Raw genomic sequence first — 22,026 nt, forward strand, 5'->3', positions numbered from 1 at the left:
ACCTTGATGGTAACACTCACACAATGGTCTCATGAAGTAGTCCAGGAGCTGTAATGGATTAGGTCTTCAAGGAGCGAGTACCTGGTTCCAGGGAAGGCTTTGAGAGAGAGATGGTAACTCACTGGTGTTGTAGGCAGTGATGACTTCCTGGCAGAAGTGGTATTCAGAAGCAAGTCAGGGAATGAGGGACCTCGAGGAGCGAGTACTGGTTCCAGACTGTGATCTGAAAAGCAAAGAGAAAGCAAGGCCCCCAAGGAGCGGGTACCCCTGGTAAGTCCAAGGAGGCAGAGTAGCTTGGAGAGAACCCGAAGTCCTAGAACTCTTTGTACATATCCAACTCCTTGCTAACTCGATACGTTAGCGTTTTCAGAGACCTTAGCTATCCGGTGAAGATTATGTCACCTCAGGGGAATGCCCCTGAGGTTCGCGCCATTGCTGGTACTTCAGTTGTGGTCACGCCACGTGCATGCCCTTAGCCTGCTGGGAAACATGGCAGTGTGCAGCGTCGAGCCATTCCGGGGACGCCAGATGGAGTCGGCAGAAGACACCGCGGCAGCCAACCTTCCACTTGAGCAAGAGGGAGTCGCTGAGGAGGTAAGGAGGACGGAATGGAGACATCGGGCAGCGACGGTCGCAACACAAGGGTCCACCTCCAGTGTGGATAACTGAGTTGAATAAAATAATTTAATCTGATAAATTTATGATACAAATTCATTAGTTGTTAAAGGAGCTGTTACTTATACTTTTTATGAGGTAATCGATCAGTTTTATTGGTTCAGCAGAAGTATAATATGGTACAGATATTTAATTTCTTTGTTTTTGGTTTTAGTTTGTTACAGTTTCAAAGTGAAAAGCCAGCAATAAAAGATAAACAGAACTTGTGTGTTATCTCCAAGCCCAACTTTGCACTTGTTAATTATGCAATTGCCAAACTAATTAACCTAGCTGAAAGATAATTAAGCCATTGTTATCTCACCCTTAACCGTTCTGGATCACAATCCTGTAGAAGTCCAGGATTTATCTCAATACCACAGGGTAAATCCAGTGAACCCCGTATGGCGAATGACAGAACCCAAAGGTCTCACAAACATCTCTGTGAGATATACGATGGCAGAAACAGGGTAAAGATGTTCCTAGCTTGCCAAAGTCTTTCAAGGGATAAGTTGGTAAGACTCCTTCTTCATGGTTATGCAGTAGGCTGCTGAGTATGAAACTCAGTCTTACTTGCAGGTTCACAGGTGTACTGAAATGCAGCATTCAAAGTTCTGGGGAAGAAATCCCTTAGCAGATAATCCGCAATCTGTATAATTCAGAGAACATAATACCACAAGAATTTCAGAAATTGCCATACTGGATCAGACCATGGGTCCATCAAGCCCAGCATCCTGTTTCCAACAGTGGCCAATCCAGGCTACAAGTACCTGGCAAATACCCAAACACTAAGTAGATCCCATGCTACTGATGCCAATAATAGCAGTGGCTATTCTCTAAAGACACGATTTTAAAGGGGCCGCGCATGTAAAAATGGGGGGTTATGCGCATGGCCGGGCCTTGCATGCGCCGTGCATGTTTTAGAACAGGCCTAGCCACGCACATACCCTGTTATGTGCAGAAGTCTATAAAGAGGTGTGCCAGGGGGCTTGGTCTGTGTGTGTGTGGGTGGGGGGCTGGGATAGCACCATTAGCCGCTGTCCAGGGGAAGTGCATGCTGCCAGCTGGCCAGTGCATGGAGTTTACTTCTGCTCCCATGGAAAAGTAAGATTAAAAATTTTAAAAATGGGGAAGGTTAGGGTTAGTTTAGTGGTCGGGAAGAGGTAGGAAGGGTAGGGTTAGGGATAGGAAAGTTCCCTCCCAGTCTGCTCCTTAACTGGAGCAGACTGGGAGGGAACTGGGGAGGCCCAATTACGTTGCCATTTCTCCTCCAAGAACTTATCCAAACCTTTTTTAAACCCAGCTACACTAACTGCATTAACCACATCCTCTGGCAATAAATTCCAGAACTTAATTGTGCATTGAGTGAAAAAGAATTTTCTCCAATTAGTTTTAAATGTGCTACTTGCTAACTTCATGGAGTGCCCCCTAGTCCTTCTATTATCTGAAAGAGTAAATAACTAATTCACATATACCCGTTCTAAACCTCTCATGATTTTAAAGACCTCTATCATATCCCCCTCAGCCGACTGTTCTCCAAGCCGAACAATCCTAACCTATTTAGCCTTTCCTCATTCGGGAGCTGTTCCATCCCCTTTATCATTTTGGTTGCCCTTTTCTGTACCTTCTCCATCGCAACTATATCTTTTTTGAGATGCGGCGACCAGAATTGTACACAGTACTCAAGGTGCGGTCTTGCTATGGAGCGATACAGAGGCATTATGACATTTTCTGTTTTATTCACCATTCCACTCCTAATAATTCCTAACATTCTGTTTGCTTTTTTGACTGCCACAGCACACTGAGCCGACAATTTCAATTTATTATCCATTATGACACCTAGATCTTTTTCCTGGGTAGTAGCTCCTAATATGGAACCTAACATCGTGTAACTACAGCATGGATTATTTTTCCCTATATCATCACCTTGCATTTGTTCACATTAAATTTCATCTGCCATTTTTATGCCCAATACTCCAATCTCGCAAGGTCCTCCTGCAATTTATCACAATCTGCTTGTAATTTAACTACTCTGAATAATTTTGTATCATGTGCAAACTTGATTACCTCAATCATTGTATTCCTTTCCAGATCATTTATAAATATATTGAATAGCACCGGTCCAAGTACAGATCCCTGTGGCACTCCACTGTTTACCCTTTTCCACTGAGAAAATTGACCATTTAATCCTACTTTCTGTTTCCTGTCTTTTACCCAGTTTGTAATCCATGAAAGGATACCGTCTCCTATCCCATGACTTTCTAGTTTTCTTAGAAGTCTCTCATGAGGGACTTTGTCAAAACATCTTCTGAAAATCCAAATACACTACATCTACTGGTTCACCTTTAACCACATGTTTATTAACCCCTTCAAAAAGCTTAAGCAGATTTGTGAGGCATTACTTGTCTTGGGTAAATCCTTGCTGTGTTCCATTAAACCATGTCTTTCTATATGCTCTGTGATTTTGGTCTTTAGAATAGTTTCCACTATTTTTCTCGGCACTGAAGTCAGGCTCACTGGTCTATAGTTTCCCAGATCACCCCTGGAGCCCTTTTTAAATATTGGGGTTACATTAGCCACCCTCCAGTCTTCAGGTACAATGGATGATTTTAATGATAGGTTACAAATTTTAATAGATCTGAAATTGCAATTTTTAGTTCCTTCAGAACCCTGGGGTATATACCAACCGGTCCAAGTTTTCTTCTCTGTTCAGAATCTCATTGCATATTCACTTCCATAGGACTGGTGGAATGCAAATGATGTTGTCTGAGTCCAAATGCATATGACAGGAAAATTGAGGCTAGAAAACTGGATATTGTGTTGAAGGACATAAACACAAGAATGGCATTGTTGATAGAGGTGTCAGTACCTAGCGACTATTTTGTGGATCATATGGAGGAAGCGAAGATCCTTAAATTAAAAAAAAGCTTGATTTCCTGCATTTTTTGTTGGAATGTAAACCGATATGATATGTAAAATCGAACACCGGTATATAAAAATACATAAATAAATAAATAAATACCATGAGATGCAGAGACCAAGAAAATGTGGCAGAAAGATACAGAAATAATCCCAATTATATTTGTGTCACTGTGCTGATTAAGAAGAATTTCCAAGCGCAACTTGATATATTGCCTATAAAAATTCTAGCCTATGAACTCCAGTGCATGGGTCAAGGGAGAAACAATGATATCAATGTGCTGGATGTACCTTCTGAATCCCTCAATGTCGAAGCCTCCATCAATGCACATCAGTTGGACTAAGTCTCCCGGAGCTTCTGCCTGGAATGCTAGTTAATAATGGTGGAAGCTTCATGGTGGTGGTGGTGGTGGTGGAGGGGGGTCCACCAGAGACACCATAGCATGTACCCAAGCAAGTCCTCAAATGCCAGCATAAGAGGCCTAGCCCAACAATGCAGAGGCATTTGAAAACTGCAGGCCCTTTGTTGCATTAGACTAAAGGCAAAAACACAACACAGGGGCTGGGAAAAAAACCTCAGCAAGGCCGCATTGAGCACCAGGTTGGGGCACCATGTGGTCGACAGAAATAAAGGGTAAAAAATTAGAGAAACCTGAAGTAAACAAAAGCCTACCTAAAGGTACTAGAAGGAAAAAACAAACCCATTGAGACTTATAGGAAAACAGCTCTTGCAGCTCCAGAACTTTCATTGCAGTAGCTGTGAGAGACAGAAGTGTGACTTGCAGGCTCTGGGGACAAGACAAGGGCCCTGCTTAGGTGGCAGAGAGGTGGCTAGAGTTGCACATGCCCAGTAGGACATGTTCAAAGGTTCTAGAAGCTTTGAAATCAAAGTTCCATACCAGGCACCATCTAATAATAAGTCGTTACGTCAGATCATTGAAGGAAAGAGCTTTAAATGTAAAATAACAACTGGCAGAAAATTACACGGATATTGTTTGACAAACTACCGACAATTATTAAGAGATGTAAAGAGTATTAAGACAACTCAGTGACTATTTTAACAATCTAGTTAACATGTTTTGATGTTGTGTTGATCTAAAATGTGAATGTTGTTTTTGTAAACCGTTGTGATCTTCTTTTGGAGCAATGGTATATAAAACTCCTAAATAAATAAATAAATAAAATAAATAATAATGTAACCCACATGTGAGGACTACCATATATTGCTTGTCCTCAGAGAACATTTAATTGAGTTTATAAATTTACTTATGGAATCACATTAAATCACTTTGGGAAAAGGGATCTATTTGATCTTGAAAGTTCAAGCACTATAACATTTTCAGATAATTCTCACAATGGTTTAGTAAAAGGAGGCAAAGAATCCAGTTCGCTCCATTTTATTTTCAGAACATATTTCATGGAAGTATGTCCTTGGATCAGCTTTACTTTGCACGTCCAGTGCCTGGTTATTCAAACTACAGGGCACCAGTCAATGGCCTTTACTTGTGTGGCAGTGGAGCCCATCCAGGTATGTAACTATTAAAATAGCTATCTTTGAAATATTATAAAACTGAAGAGTGTCAGGTATTTTCTGGTCTTTTGACTAGGAAACTACTCAAATCAAAGGAGCAACAAACTACTGACTGACCATACTAGAGGTGGGAATGCTCCCTTTTTTCATTTTAGTTGAGTTTTGTTTCAATTGTTTTTTTCCATATTGTTTTTTAAAATAAGAACGCACTAAATAATTTTATGTGCACTATTTGCAACTAGTGCATCCTATTTCAAGAAACAAAACCAACAACATTTCAGGGTTCTTTGTTTCGTATCAGGATGCACATCCCTAGTCCTTGGTAAACTAAGGTAGGATAATATGAAAGAGCCAGGAGTAAATTCTGATTTCATCCTCTTCCATGAAACCTGTGCACAAAACTTTCAGCTGAGACTTTTTTTTTTTAATAACCAAAAATTACTGTAGCCTACAACTACTGACATCCAAGACTACTGCATGCTTTAATTGTATGCTATATGTGCTGCATGCATGTATTTCTGGAGGGATACTTATAAGCCTTCTACTCACTAGATAGTACACATCCAAAGCACCTTTTGTGAACAAAGAATTGTGTGTTACATGAGTTCTAAGCAGAGCCCTTATGTAGATATAATACATTGTATTCATGGTCTATTCTTTGCAGTCTTTTAAACTGTAGTTTCTGTAGCAAGAAGTCTAGCTGATGAACTGTACAAGTAGGTTCTCCAGGAACCAAAACTCAGCTAAAACCTAACTGATTCCAGCAGATGGTTCTCCTTTAAGGCTAATTGGAACATTGTGCACTGTTTTTTTCATCCTTCAGTGAACAAATTCCAGACATAGCTGAGTTTCTAGAAGTTAAAACTAGTGCGGGTGGTTCAGTTCAAACAAATCTTTCTTGCTGGTTAAAGAACTATAGTGGACATTGTCTGACTTCCTTTCACAGAATGTATGAATTATAAAACAGAGAGAAAGGGGCTGACCTTGTTCTAAGAGTTCAACTCTGTGAAACAGAAAACATAAAGAGTCCTATTTTAAAAAGGCTTTTGCCAAAGGCACACAATAGGAGAAACTTTATTGCAAATAGGGTCCAGAGCGTTCCTTTCTGAGCTTGGCACATGTTAAACAGTGTAGTTCATTGTTCTGGCAGATACCTGGTATTTTTATGCTGGAGTGTTGTCTCCAGAAATAGTCCTCATTTGTTTAGAAAAGTTACAGATACAGGATCAAATTTTAGATTTCATATTTCCTCCCTGTAACTTCATATCTTAACCAATGTTACCACCTCACCAGTGTGGCTCCAAAAGTCTACACATCTGTGGTGCCTCCAGGAGTATATAAGCCTTTTAAACATATTACTGTGGTACTCGGTTTACATGTGAGTCCGTCTTTTATTATGGGATTAAAACCAACAGCCATCAACTAAAGCAGTGAAATGCTGTTATATGTTGTCAATATTTTCTAATAGGTTTCTTTGAGGTGCAGTGTTTGAATGCAATGGTTGATTTGATTAAAACCAAGATATAGTCCTGCAAAATAACATACAGAAAAAATGGTGTCTAAATTAGGATTTTTTTTTTAACATTACAGAAAATAAGCAAAGTCAGAGCCATAACTAGCCTATGGCCCGGGCCAGTGCAAGAGTATTTGGCACCGTAGGCTAAACTTCAGTCATGCACCCCTTCCCCAACTCACCTACTGGCAGCAGCTCTAACACAGTGCTCCCTCCTACTAGTGGCAGTGACTCCAGCACAGCATTCTTCTTTTGTGGGCTTTGGCTCTGGCACAGCACGCCTATGGGCCTCATATCGGCAGAATTTTGCCGCTCCCCAAAATTTTGGAGCTCCAAGTAACTGCCTAGTTTGCCAATGTGGCCATGATCATAGGTGCGACTGCCCTAAGGGCACCATAATGTTGTGTTGCCCCGCAAAAACAAAAATTGTCGGGATGAGGGAAAAGCAAAGGAGAGAAGAGCAACTGCCCCTGGTGATGTGTCTTTAGGAGTGGCATAAGACCACTGCCCTGCTCCCAACTCTGACATGGTCCATGGGATCAAAAATAAAATGCACTGCTGCCATCCCCACTCCCGATCCAACTTGTGTGGGGCTGAAGAAGAATCTGCTGCTGCTCCTTTGTGTCTTCTGCTAAATCCCCTACCAGGAGCAAAATCATGAATCAGCCACCAGCACTCTTCCTCCTCCCTGGCAGTCAAGTCCAAGCCAGAAGAACAGAGCCAGTGATTTTCTGTCCCATGTGGTTCAGAGTCTACTAAGTTGTATGGGGCTCCCTTGAAATGTAAGTGGTATCACTGGCCCAAACAGATTCTTACATGATAAACCACATGGTAGGGAGGAAAAGGTGTTGTCTCTGCTCTTTTTCTGGCTTGGGCTGTGTCATGGGGATGGAGGGGGGAGTAGGGACTGAGCATGGGGAGGAAGGAGGGGGCCTAGCACCTGGAGTCAGATGGGGACTGGTGATTGGGAAGGGGACGAGCAGCACCTGTTACGCCCGTCGGATGCAGACGGCTGTGACCACTCTTGCTCACCTCTTTCTCTGCTCCTCTGACTCCGTGAGGTAGACTGGCAGCCTCCGCCAGCTGCCAACGGCCTGCCTACCACTCTCAGGCCTCCCGGAGCAGCACGGACACCGCCGACCACCATCTTGCTGCCAGTTGTCCCTAGGCATGCGCGTGCACTGGCCAGTCTTAAAACCATCATAGCGGGAACCTCGGGGGCGTCCCTTCAGGATGACGTCATTTGCTCATGACATTTAAGCCCGCTGGCCCGGCCTACCGACGACTTGGCAAAGAGAACCTTTCCTTGCTGAATCCTCCTCACTCCGAGGACCTGCATTCCAGTTCCTGCTTCCAAGCACAGACGTCCTGGGTACCCGCTCCTCAGGGGCCCTCTCTTCGTCTTGGCTATCCACTCCTCGGAGGGCCTATCACTTGGGACTTCTGCCTGCCCCATTTCCCAGGTTCTTCCTGGAACCTCCACGACTCTCCTGTGAGTACCCCACCTCGTGGACTACTTCTTGCTCCACTGAGGATCCCTCTGTGTACCCCGCTCCGCAAGCCAATTCCATCTCTATCGTGGACCTCACTGGTGTTCCCTGCTCTGCGGGCCATTACCATCTCTGTCAAGGACCTCATCGGCATGCCTGCCCTGCGGACCGCTATCACCCCTACTGAGGACCCTCTCTGGTGTACCTCACTTCGCGGACCACTACCATCTCCACTGAGGACCTCATCGGTATACCCTGCTCTGCGGACCACTACCGACTCAGCTGAGGGAATGGTGAATAAAACAGAAAATATCATAATGCCTCTGTATTGCTTCTTGGAGGAGAAGTCCATTACCTGCTATTAAGTTCACTTAGAGAATAGCCACTGCTATTACTAGCAACGGTAACATGGAATAGACTTAGTTTTTGGGTACTTGCCAGGTTCTTATGGCCTGGATTGGCCACTGTTGGAAACAGGATGCTGGGCTTGATGGACCCTTGGTCTGACCCAGTATGGCATTTTCTTATGTTCTTATGTTCACCTCGGCCCAGGGCCCACACACATTAACTAATCCTATCAGATTGCCAAGTCCATGGACCCGGCACAGATCTCAGCAATCCAGGCCATCCCTGGCGTGACCCAACGGTTCACAGAACAGCAGAAGATTCTAGAGACTTTGGCTACCACTGTCACTCAACTGAATACTTGGCTGGACTCCATCCCGGCACCTGCCAAGCCTAACTCAGCTATGCAAGCACCACCCTTCCAGCCTCCAGTGCCCTTGCAGGCACCCCCTCATTTTACAGGTGATCCCCTGTTATGTAGGGGCTTCCTGAACCAGTGCAGCATGCACTTCTCCTTATAACCTGCATATTTTCCTGATGTGGTTTCCAAGACTACAAATATCCTATCCCTTCTGGACGGGAAGGCATTGGCCTGGGCGTCGCCTCTTTGGGAACGTATGGATCCAATCCTCAACGACCTACCGGGCTTCCTCGCCATTTTTCGCACTGTGTTTGACGACCCTGGTCGAAAGGCCATTTCAGATTCTACACTCCTTCATCTGCAACAGGCTTCCAGATCACTGACTGACTACGTCATCGAGTTTAGGACTCTCGCACCTGAACTCCACTGGGAACCTGGGCTGCCTGAGTGCCATATTCCTCGAGGTCCTGAGTCCACGTATCAAGGACGAGTTGGTGGCACGAGAACTCCCTGAGGCCTTGGATTCCCTTATAGACCTCGCTGGTCGCATAGGCCGTTGTCTGTGTGAATGTTCCCAGGAGGTCAGAGGAGCCAGGAGAATGGCCTCTAGTGCTCCACATACTCGCCCGACGTCATCTACTCCGGTCATCACCACACCTAGCCCTGAGGATGAAGAACTGATGCAAATGGGTCAGGGTCATCTATCCTCTAAGGAGAAACATCGTCGCCAGAAGGCAAGCCTATGCATGTATTGTGGCCAACCGGGTCATGCGGTACCCTCCTGCCCAATCCGTCTGGGAAACTCCCAGGCCTAGGATCTGCTGGAGGACTCCTCCTAGGCCTGACCGCACCCTCTCCTCCATTAACACTGCCTGTCACCATTCAAGTAGAGGCCCAGGAGTTTCACACCCTGGCACTAGTGGACTCCGGAGCCGGTGGAAACTTTATTCTCCGGCAACTCGTAGAACACCTACGGATTCCCACTGTCCGTATGCCGACACCATTGTTGCTAACGTCTATCCATGGCGAACCTTTACCTGGTGAAGTGTCCTTCTCCACAATTCCCATTCGACTTCGCACAGGATCCCTGCATACAGAGACTATCTCCTTTCTGATTTTGGACAAGGCTATATATCCTGTAGTTCTAGGATTACCATGACTGAAAATACACACTCCACAATTTGATTGGAGCACTCTCCAGTTGTCTCACTGGGGTAACAACTGCCATAAAAAATGTTTGGAGATTGTGTCCCCGATGCCCTGCCTAACCACACTGCCTTCCATTCTGGGACTTCCATCCCAGTACTCCTCCTTCCGGGATATGTTCTCAAAGAAAGCCGCAGCATCTTACCTCCGATCGCTCTTTTGATTGCGCTATTAATCTGTTGCCCAACACTGAGCCTCCCCGAGGAAGAGTCTACCCACTTTCCCTGACCGAGACGAAAGCCATGTCAGATTATTTAAAGGAAAATCTGGCTAAAGGCTTCATCCAGCCTTCCAAGTCTCCCGCTGGAGCAGGGTTCTGTTTTGTGGGGGAAAAGGACATCTCCCTTCAGCCGTGTATAGATTCCCGTGGCTTAAACAAGATTACACTGAAGGATCGCTGCCTTTAATCTCTGAACTGTTTGACAGACTCCAGGGGGCCAAGATATTTACCAAATTGGACCTCAGAGGAGCTTACAATTTGATCAGGATACGCCAGGGCGATGAATGGAAAACCTCTTTTAACACCCGCTATGGCCACTTTGAATATCTGGTCATGCCATTTGGCCTTTGCAACACTCCAGTGGTGTTCCAGAATATGATGAATGAAATCTTCAGAGACATGCTCTACAGTTGTGTCGTGGTCTATTTGGACGACATTCTGGTATTTTCGCAGGACCTCCAGAGCCACCAACAGGACGTCACCAACGTCCTGCAACGCTTAAGGGAAAACCAGTTGTACGCCAAGCTGGAAAAATGCTCTTTCCACAAGGAGTCCGTCCCTTTTCTGGGCTATGTTGTCTCTAGCCAGGGGTTCCAGATGGATCCACAGAAGACTAAGACTAAGAGCATCTGAGAATGGCCCCCAACCAATGGGTTTAAGGCACTCCGAAGATTCCTGGGTTTTACTAACTACTACAGGTTGTTCATCAATCACTATTCGACACTAACCGCTCCACTCACAGCTATGACACGAAAAGGAGCAAATCCTTCCCAGTGGTCACCCGAAGCTGTGTCCGCCTTCCAGAGACTTAAGGAGGCATTCCTACAGGAGCCAAGCCTGCGTCACCCTAACCCCTGACGACCCTTCATCATTGAAGTAGACGCCTCTGACATTGGTGTTGGTGCAGTACTCAGCCAGCATTCGTCCAATCACACCCTGCACCCGTGTTCATTCTTCTCCCGTCACTTCTCTCCGGACGAGCGCAATTACGGAATTGGGGACAAAGAGTTGCTGGCGATCAAGTTAGCCTTTGAAGAGTGGCGCCCCTGGCTTGAGGGGGCACAACACCAAATAACAGTGTACCCTGATCATAAAAACCTCGAGGATCTACACCACACCCAACCTCTGAACCACAGACAAGCTTGCTAGTCTCTTTTTTTTACTCGATTTAATTTTCTACTTCGATACCAACCTGCTGATAAAAATGTCCGAGCAGATGCCCTCTCTCGTTTGTTCACCATTGATGATGTTCCAGACGTCCCTTGGCACATCATCGACCCGACTAAAGTACTCCTCGCTGCAACAAATACAGTACCATCCGGGAAGACGATGGTTCTCTGACCTCTCTGTAGGAAAATAAGAACATAAGAACATAAGAAATTGCCATGCTGGGTCAGACCAAGGGTCTATCAAGCCCAGCATCCTGTTTCCAACAGAGGCCAAAACCAGGCCACAAGAACCTGGCAATTACCCAAACACTAAGAAGATCCCATGCTACTGATGCAATTAATAGCAGTGGCTATTCCCTAAGTAAAATTGATTAATAGCCATTAATGGACTTCTCCTCCAAGAACTTATCCAAACCTTTTTTGAACCCAGCTACACTAACTGCACTAACCACATCCTCTGGCAACAAAAGAATTTTCTCCGATTAGTCTTAAATGTGCTACTTGCTAACTTCATGGAATGCCCCCTAGTTCTTCTATTATTCGAAAGTGAAAATAACCAAGTCACATCTACTCGTTCAAGACCTCTCATGATCTTAAAGACCTCTATCATATCCCCCCTCAGCCGTCTCTTCTCCAAGCTGAACAGCCCTAATCTCTTCAGCCTTTCCTCATAGGGAAGCTGTTCCATCCCCTTTATCATTTTGGTTGCCCTTCTCTGTACCTCTGTTGGGCGCATGATTCCTTACTTACTGGTCATCCCGGACAAGCCAGAACGCTTGCGACACTCCAGAGGTTCTATTGGTGGCCAACCATGAAGAAGGATGTCCAAGCATATGTGGAGTTGTGTCCCACTTGTGCCCATCAAAAGCCACTGACTGGCCGCCCCTGGGGCCTCCTACAACCTCTTCCTGCACCCAGCAAGCTGTGGACACACATCTCCAAGGATTTTATTGTAGATCTGCCCCCTTCCAGTGGCAATAATACCATTTGGGTCACCATGGACCGTTTTTTGAAGATGGCTCACTTCGTGGCACTACCCAGCCTTCCTTTGGCCCAGGAGCTAGCAAAACTATTTATTTGCCACATCTTCTGTCTTCACAGACTTCTGAGACACATCCTCTCGGATAGGGGTGTCCAGTTCACGGCCAAATTTTGGCGATTGCTTTGTAAGAAATTTGACATCACCCTGGACCTTACATCGGCCTATCATCCTCAGGCCAACGGGCAGACGAAAAGGACTAATTGCACCCTGAAGCAGTTCCTTCGTGCGTATGTGAACTCTGGGCAGAACGACTGGTCCGACCTATTGCCGTAGGCCGAGTTTGCCTTGAACTCCCATCAGTCTGCATCCACTGGGTCATCGCACTTCCACATAGTGTACGGCCGCCAGCCTCTGCCTCATCTTCCGATACCTTTGTCTGTACCTTCCCCAGCAGTGCAAGCCTTGGCTCAGGAACTGCACCATATCTGGGAACATACCAAGCAACTTCTGCAACAAACCGCCTTAAAATCAAAGATGTTCTATGATGCCCATCATCGGGCAGCTCCGCAGTTGAACCCCGGAGACAAAGTGTGGCTCAGCACATGTTTTATTCGCTTAAAGTTACCCTCAGCTCGCTTTGCTCCCAGATATATCGGGCCTTTTCCCGTACTCCGCCGGCTGGGCCCAGTCACCTACAGCCTTTGTCTACCCATGTCACTCAAAATTCACAACGCATTCCACATTTCACTGTTAAAACTGCTCATCCTATCAGAATTCTCCAAGAAAGCACCTGAACCCCAACCACTAGCTTCGGAAGAAGATATCACGTATCAGGTCGAGGATATCTTGGATGTAAGGAAGCGTGGGAAGCGTTGGGAATATCTAATCTCGTGGGAAGGTTTCGGCCCCGAGGAAAATAGCTGGGAGCCTGCTGTGAACATTCTTGACAAGGATTTGATCAAGAACTTCAATACTTCACATCCAAAGAAGCCGAAACCCCCGGGGAGGGGCCGTAAGAAGGGGGGTACTGTTACGCCCATCGGTCGCAGATGGCTGCGACCACTCTTGCTCACCTCTTTCGCTGATCCTCTGACTCCATGGGGTAGACTGGCAGCCTCCGCCAGCTGCCGACGGCCTGCCTACCACTCCCAGGCCTCCCAGGGCGGCACGGATGCCGCCAACTGCTATCTTGCTGCCAGTTGTCCCTAGGCGCGCACGCACACTGGCCAGTCTTAAAGCCGTCATGGTGGGAACCTCGGGGGTGTCCCCTCCGGATGACGTCATTCCCTCATGACATTTAAGCCCACTGGCCCGGCCTACCGACGACTTGGTAAAGAGAATCTTTCCTTGCTGAATCCACCTCACTCTGGGGACCTGCATTCCAGTTCCTGCTTCCAAGCACAGACGTCCTGGGTACCCGCTCCTTGGGGGCCCTCTCTTCGTCTTGGCTATCCGCTCCTCAGAGGGCCTATCACTTGGGACTTCTGCCTGCCCCATTTCCCGGGGTCTTCCTGGAACCTCCATTACTCTCCTGTGAGTACCCCGTCTTGCGGACTACTTCTTGCTCCACTGAGGATCCCTCTGGTGTACCCCACTCCGCAGGCCAATTCCATCTCTATCGTGGACCTCACTGGTGTTCCCTGCTCTGCAGACCACTATCATCTCTATGGAGGACCTTTATCGTGAGTACCCCGATCTGCGGGCCATTACCATCTCTATAAAGGAACTCATCGGCGTGCCTGCCCTGCGGACCGCTAATCCCCCTACTGAGGACCCTCTCCGGTGTACCCCACTTCGTGGACCACTACCATCTCCACTGAGGACCTCATTGGTATACTCCACTCTGCAGACCACTACCGACTCAGCTGAGGACCCTCTTCGGTGTACCCTGCTCCGCAGGCCACTACCATCTCTCCAGAAGACATCATTGGTGTACCCCCGCTTTGTGGATCACTACCAACTCAACGGAGGTATCCATCCGGGGTATTCCCCAATCCTTGGCCCCTGAGTCTCTGGGGCTGTGAGACCTCATCTCTGGCAGCCCCCGCTCCGTGGGTCATGTGCCTCTTTCTCTTTTAATAAAGACTCTAGACTGATACTGTGTCTGACGTCACTGAGACCTCGCCTCCCGACGGTGAAGCTCACGGGGCTCCTCCCTGTGGGTGGTACCAGCTCTCACCTCGGCCCAGGGCCCACACACACTAACTAATCCTAACAGCACCTGGGGCAATTGGGTGGTGGGAATTTGGGGATTCGATGGGGAGAGCAGCACCTGGGGTACTGAGGGGGGAGTGAGGACTAAGAAATTGGGTGGGAGAGGTTGTGCAGGAACTTGGAGATCTGCAACTGGAAGGACTGATGGCCAGGGGATTGAATGAATGGGACTGGGGTGAGCTGGGGTTCATGTGACTGGGGTGTAACTGGAGGGCATGAGACTGGGATTTGGGATTGAGTGAGGATGTGTGGGTCACAGAGTTGATAGTCTGAGTGAAGGATTTGATAAGTGGCTAGGAGGTATTAGCAGTGTGAGATGGGGGCTGAAGGGTAGAGAAAGGGCAAAATATGGTGTGACGGAGATGCAGGAGATCCGCACTAGAAGTCGCCAGTCACCCGGTGTCATCGAAGACTCTCTTGAAAGAGGAGATGAACAAAGACAGGTTCTGCAGGTGTGGATCAGAACATTCCCACATCAGCGAAGCCCAAGCCAGGGCCTTGCCTTCAAGGCGAGAGAGAATAAACATGACCTTAGTGGAGTCATGAGGAAAAAGTGCCAGCTGAAGAGAAAAGTTCATGAAGCACTGATTAATGAATTCTCAACACAGCTTAGGATCTCCACTAAACCGCGGGGGTGCTGGTAAGGTACCGACAGACGCAAAGGTGTCGCCAGGGTCGGAGAAGTCACCACGGAAGAGCAGGTGCGGCCTGGTTAGCCGTAGCATCCAGCCGGGTGTTGAGGTGTTTGATGGAGATCGCCAGAGCCTCCAGGAAGCACTATTGCTCCTGGATCTTATGGGTGAGTCCAGGAGTGGCCTGAAGGCCAGAAGCCTCCGCTGAGTCCATGGCCTTGGCAAACTGTTGCGCCCTTGGACTGAGGGGGAGTTGAAGTTACCTGTGGGGAGGAGCCCCACAGTTCCCCACCGTCAGTAGGCGAGGCTGGAGACAAGCAGAGACCCTGCTGGAGCTTCACCACTACCAGCCCTCATTCCACTTAGGTTGAGCCCTCACATGCCGGGGCCGGCTGGATTTATGTGGGGTCTCTGTGATGATGGAGCAGGCAGCATCACTCATGGTCAGATTCCAGGCAAGGGGTGGAGGCAGGCGGCGTTGCTCGTGGTCAGTGTCTAGTCCGGGGTCAGAGCCGAGGAAATCCAGGAAAGCAAGGAAGGAGACAAGGAACTCAGGAACAACCCATTCTCACCAGAAGCGAGGAGACCTGTTGCCAAGGCATCTGCTAGCAGCAGGATGTAACCTTATATAAGGCTGAGGGGCTGATGTCATCAAGGAGGGCTGGCAGCATTTTCCCACCGTGGGCCCTTTAAGAGTCGGGAGGAGGTGCGTACCTAGGGGGAAGTCCTGTGTGAGAGAATGTCGGCGGCGTCCCGGCCGTGGAGGAGGCAGAGGGAGATGCATGGAGCACTGGGATGGAGAGGCTTGTGTCAGCAGCTGCTCCCTGCCGCTACCAGGGAGCCCCAGCCTGCTCTTGCTGCGGCAGGGTGAGCGAAGCCAGTCGCGGGGCTCCGCGGCAGGCAAGCGTAACAAAGAGGAAATGCATTTTGTTTCTCTTTCTCTGATGTTGCATTGCACGCAGTCTGGCTTATTGGGGTTTCCAGTTCAAATTTTGTCTGCATATTTCTAGTTTGTGGTCTCTTATTCTGTTTTTGGTGAGGGTCTGACTGTGTTCTGCGTGTATAACTCAGATGCGAGATTTTGTGATCGTGTTATTTTCTGTGTAGGGATCTGTAGCAGTCTAGCTTGTTCTGTTTTCTCACTAGGAGGTATATATTGGTGTTCTCAGGGCAGGATTTAAGATTATGGCAGAGGGCCAGCAGCATGGATTTTGTTCCTAGTGACTCAAAGCATCATAGTCCCAGTTTTTGGGCACCTTAAGAATTTGGTGTCCCAAACACATACTGTACCTAGGTTATACCTATGCCTAAACCTAGCCTTGGGTTTTCTAGGGCTTGTTATTATATTGCAGTGCTGCCTTTTAATAGGAAGGGTTGTTGCTGTGTTATGCCACTTTTTCAGGCATTTCAAAGCAGATTACATTCAGGTACTGTAGGTATTTCCCTGACCCCAGAAGGCTCACAATGTTTGAATCAGAGACAATGGAAGGTAAGGTGACTTAACCAAGGTCACAAAGAGCAGCAGTGGGATTGGATCCCTGGCTTCCCTGGGACACAGCCCACTGCTTTAACCACTAGGCTACTCCAGGGATTTGGGAAAAATCACTAAACAGCAGGATTTGAACAGGAGTGAAAAGGAGTGTGTGAATTTTGATTATATTAAACTAATTTGGTTCTATATTTACTTAACAACAAATCAGACTTCCCCCGACTATGAGGCACATTATGAAGCACCATAAAACCATGCTACAGAGGTTCTGAGTGTCTTTTTGCAATGGTTTTGTGATGCCTCACAATGTGCCTCATAGTCGGGGAAGTCTGATTTGTTGTTAAGGAGATCTGGAACTTAATTAGTTTAATATAATCAAAATTCACACACTCCTTTTCAAACCCTGCTGCTTAACAAGGTAGAGATTACTAATCTAAAATATTTAAAAAGGGTATTAAAACATGGCTATTCGAACAAGCTTTCCAAGAGTCTTAACTTAATGATTATATAACCCCTTTATTATATATAGTTAGTTATGTATATTATCTCTGCTCTTTCCGTTCTGAATCTTTATTTAAATCTTTTAGTAATTATTCTATTTTATTTGTTGTTATTAGTTTATTATGAAACTTTGTATTTACTTCTTTTCATTTTAATTTTGGAAATGCAAATATTTTTAAATGAATATTTGTTAACTAATGTAAACCGGTGTGATATGTTCTCATGAAACATCGGTATATAAAAATAAATAAATAAATAATCAGACCAGGTTAAGGTTTAGTTTTTGTAGAGATTAAGGATCACATCCATACAGACCAATGAGTCATGGTTTTGGGAACAAGATCACACTTGTATGTAATTATAGATTATAAATAATAGTATTGTTTTAAATTTTGAAAAAAAAAATTAAGAGTCTCCCAGCTTGTGGTATCATGTGTTGTGTACAGGACGAGAGTGAACTTTTTCACTTGGCCAAAAGAGCCAAATTGCCTGGTGATAGCTCTGAGCAAGGTAGGTTTTTTGTCATACTGAGAAACAAAGTGCTGGTTTACTGGGAGTAGGACTCACTAAGCAATGCTAGATGTATTTATTTATTTGACTTGATATCCCACCATTCAAAAAAAAAAAAAAATGTTCAGGGTGGGGGAAGTAATGGAAGTGCCACCATATTTCCTTATGAGCTGTCGGTATGAATGCTTACTGTACAAATATTTGTCATGTTGAATAGTTCTATAGTACAAGAGTTTCCACAAAGGTTAGTTCCCAAACATTTCCTCCCTTTACTGAAGGATCAATGAAATTTTTTAATCTTAAAAACAAAAGACCATTTCAATGCAGGATTTCCCCCAGTTAAACCACGACCATGGCTTCTTGTTTCGATAACGGCCATCAATTCGGTGTTTCTGAAAAACCTGAAATGGAGCTCATGCACCTACAGAAAGAAGGTGCCCCCATGCCATTCAATGAGCTACAGACACTAATCTGACGGTGGCAATGCTTCCTCATTCATTTTATCACCAGTAAGAAAGACCATTACAATAGCATTACTCCTAATCCCTGGCTGCCCCCCCCCCCCCCCCCCCCCCCCCCGTCCCCTGCATGAGGAATCCCAGCATGTCCCCTGAATCCTCCCTCTGCCACACCCACCCCACCCCTCCTTATCCCAAGTCAAGATGAGGTCTTGAGGAGCAGGAGCAATGACTGTCCTGCTGACAGCCATATTCAAGCTGGAGCTAGCTGAGCCCCATCTCCCCTGTGCCAGAGTAGAGTTGGGGCGGCTACTCTGCATATGCGCTGGAGGGTATTAATGTGCATTATTTGCCATTTAGCATACATGGAGGATAATTTTATGACAGCCCGCATGTACAAAATACATGCGGACCTCAGCCCTAATTTTCAAGGAGCAGGTACTTGTGTATCCCTGCATGGCATGTGCTTGGGAACAGGAGTAAATGTGTACACATACATTTATTTAAACGCATACTTAGAAAATTGAAAGTATGTGTGCAAATGGCTGTCCCGCCCCAACTCTGCCCCCAGGACCGCTTTTTTCAAGTATGTGTAAAAGGCATGAGTGAAATCGGTTCCACGCATACTTTTACATGTGCAATCCCCAGGAGAATGTTTAACAAGCGCATAAATGCTTTTGAAAATAAACCCCACTATTTGCAAATAGCAGCTGCTAATTCCCTCTGCAGAGCAGTCACTGGAATGACAAAACAAAGATGACAGGCACCAACTGGGGACAACTACCTTTTATCTACATAGGGAAATGGGAACAGAATGCCTTACCTGGTGCATTAACTCCCCTCCCCCCAAAATAACATTCAGAGCATAGCGTAAACACTGTGGATCCATAAAGTCTAGAGGACGTGAATGAAGAGTGGGTGGCTCACGGGAATGATGGCTACTACCTGGAGATAATACCCTTATTCAATAAACATACACATGGTTAATGTGACTCCAACATTGCTCTAAGCTTCAACGGCAAGAGGAAATGTGGAAAAAAGGATTTGCGTTCACAAAAAAGCGGGGAGTAGCTTGCTTGTCACGGTGGTTACTACCCCAAACCAAATAAGCCTGATACTTCACTTTCAATGCATATCCAGCATAGCTCTCTGCTTCAACGGCAGGGGAGAAAGATTGATACTTCAAGCATATCCAGCATAGCTCTCTGCTTCAACGGCAGGGGAGAAAGTCTGATACTTCACGCATATCCAGCATAGCTCTCTGCTTCAACGGCAGGGGTGAAAGTCTGATACTTCACTTTCAATGCATATCCAGCATAACTCTCTGCTTCAGTGGCAGGGGGAATTAAGAAATGTGGATCTATATACAGACAACAACCAACAAGGACTGAATTATTTAGTCTGGGTGGGCAGGTGGGCGTGGCTTGCTTATTGCGGCGGTTGCTACCCTAACTAATTGGGCTAGATATTTCACTTAGATGCAGTTCCAACACTGCTCTCTCATTAATGGTGGTGGTGGAGGGGAAATAGAACCAAAAGGTTACTAAGAGCCAAGAGTAACATAAGTATGAGAAAAAAAAAAAGTGCAAAACTTGCCGGGCAGACTGGATGGACCGTTTGGTCTTCTTCTGCCGTCATTTCTATGTTTCTATGTTTAGATTTCAAAATGGAGCTCCAATTGGTGACCTAAGTGGATACCGATAAAATGCCAGGCTGTGGGATTTCCAGTTCCCCAACTTTTGCAGCAATCAGTACCCAGTTAGTGGTTCAGTCTCTGACAAGTGGAGGAGGAACTGAAAAGGAGGAGGAACTAGTGGTGAATTCATTAGCTGGAGCTCTATTTTTAGCTCTGCCATTTTATTTCTTGTCTCACCTTCTGCTTCCTGTTCATAGCAAAAATGTGAAGCACCATTGGTCTAGTGCCCAATAAGATGATAATGTTACACTTCTTCCAGCAGCAGCCTTTAACCTTGACTGCTGGGAGTGGTATTCATGATGTCCAGATCACTGCTCTGCCATATACATAAGGAATGTTATTCTGTGTGTAATCACCCTAAGCCCAGAAGCTCTGCATTTGAATATTGGCACAAGAAGGAAATGAATGTATTAGTAATCTGGAAGCTTAGATCCAGTGACATCATGAGCTGGATAAATTTCTTTGCGCATTTTACTGTGCTTATAAAACTTTAAGCACTAGATGTCTGACTGGCTCGAAGGATATGTGGAGCCAAATTGGAAAACTGTTTTTGCTTATTTTGCAGGGGGAGGAGTAATGGGAGCATCAGGACGCAATGCAGCCTTAGTTGCCCTAGAAGATTTCAAGCACTTGTAATCTTAAGACCGACAGCAACACTGTTCATGGAATTTACGAATCTCAGCTGACATGGTCTTATTTAATACTTCCGGACTCAAATCCATTTTTTGCAATACCTGTTTTAATTACAATCACATGACTGTATGCCTACTCTCAATTCTGTATCCCTACACAAAAATGAATACAAAGAGAGCCCAATATATTCAAAAAGCCTTGGCACCTAACCATAAATGTTAGGCACCTAGATTTTGAATGTAGAAATGTTCCTGGGCTCAGTGCCTAAAATAACAAGGCACATTCATTTAAAAGGTGTCTAAAAAGAGGGTGGGGATGGGACACAGTGGGAGATTAAACGTAGTCATTTAGTGCTGGGTGCCTAAGTTAGGTTGTTAGGCGGCTCATTACAGCACCTAAAGGTAAAATCTGGTGCTTATTTAAAAAAAAACAATTTGTAGGCAGCTATACTCACTGAATATAGGTGCTTACCTGTAATGCCTAACTTAGGGGCCTAAATCTGAATGCTCATTGCTCTTTGAAGATCAATATGATAGCTTTTACCCTAATAAATTAAATAAACAATAATTTAAGTAACAGGATATTGGGAAGTCTCAGTTTTCTGCATAAATGTATTCAATTAGAATTAGAAAGTGTCAGTCAGCTTCCACTAGTACTTTAGTATGTAGTGAGATTGAAAATTGCTCTCTATGCATATTTAATTTTGAAAACTGTGTTATCTAAAAAAGGGATGGCATACATAACTTGTCTTATCGTAGATTAATCAGATGTGGCTTGCTCCACTTTCCTATATAATCTGATCTAGGGTATATGGTTCCCCGGTGATGAAAAATATAAGCAGAAAGGAACAACATACACAGCATATCTGTAACAATGGGCAGGCTGTGGGACGGCCCCCAACTGGTTGACTCACCCTGGGAGGCTGTGAAACCTTGTGATCGGCAAGGACGCTATCATTCCGCCCCTGCCTTCCCTAGGCACACGCGCACCATCATGCTAGGCTTTTTGGCCCCGCAGAGGGAAAACACCAGTCGCTGCCTGATGACATTGGCGGCGGCTGGGTATTTAAACCTAGCCCATGCTCCCAGCCAGCGCCTCAGCAACAGGTCCTCCTGCCTAGCCTTCAGTGTGTGTTGCTGTCCTAATCCTGCCTTTATCCTTTTCCAGCTCATGTTTCTGATTCTGCTCTGGGTCCTGTTCCTATCCCTCTCTTCTCCTGTCCTTGCCTAGCCTCCATACCCAGCCTTTCCTTCCCCTTCCTTCTGTCCTTGCCTTCTCCTTGGCCCTGCTCTTCCCTTCACCCTGTTTGACTCAGTTTCTGTTCTCTGCCTTGTCCTTTCCCTTTCCTTGCCCTTCGGTCTGATCTCTCATTCTTGACCCTTGCTAGTTACTTGACCTTGCCTCAGCTTTGCTTGCCCTGACCTCTGCTTGGATTTCATCTCTGCCTGAACACTGCTGTTGCGTCCGTCGGTCGCAGACGGCTGCGACCGCTCTGCCTTACCTCTT

At 46.0% G+C, this 22,026-nt stretch overlaps 1 protein-coding gene across 3 annotated transcripts in view; it reads left to right on the forward strand.

Moving 5' to 3' along the window:
- The window catches only part of PYROXD2 (pyridine nucleotide-disulphide oxidoreductase domain 2), a 97,742-nt gene extending 76,641 nt beyond the window's left edge, over window positions 1-21,101 (forward strand). For 2 of the 3 annotated variants that reach the window (XM_029610112.1, XM_029610109.1), the window contains 2 exons: window positions 4,978-5,098; window positions 20,453-21,101. In XM_029610112.1, coding sequence (XP_029465972.1) covers window positions 4,978-5,098; window positions 20,453-20,464 — 133 coding nt within the window. In that variant the 3' untranslated portion in view covers window positions 20,465-21,101. The remainder of the gene's footprint in view (window positions 1-4,977; window positions 5,099-20,452) is intronic. The other variant, XM_029610110.1, reaches the window with a different exon arrangement.
- The last annotated feature ends 925 nt before the right edge of the window (window positions 21,102-22,026 follow it).

Source organism: Rhinatrema bivittatum, chromosome 7 (assembly GCF_901001135.1).
Source record: "Rhinatrema bivittatum chromosome 7, aRhiBiv1.1, whole genome shotgun sequence".
Classification (NCBI taxonomy): domain Eukaryota; kingdom Metazoa; phylum Chordata; class Amphibia; order Gymnophiona; family Rhinatrematidae; genus Rhinatrema; species Rhinatrema bivittatum.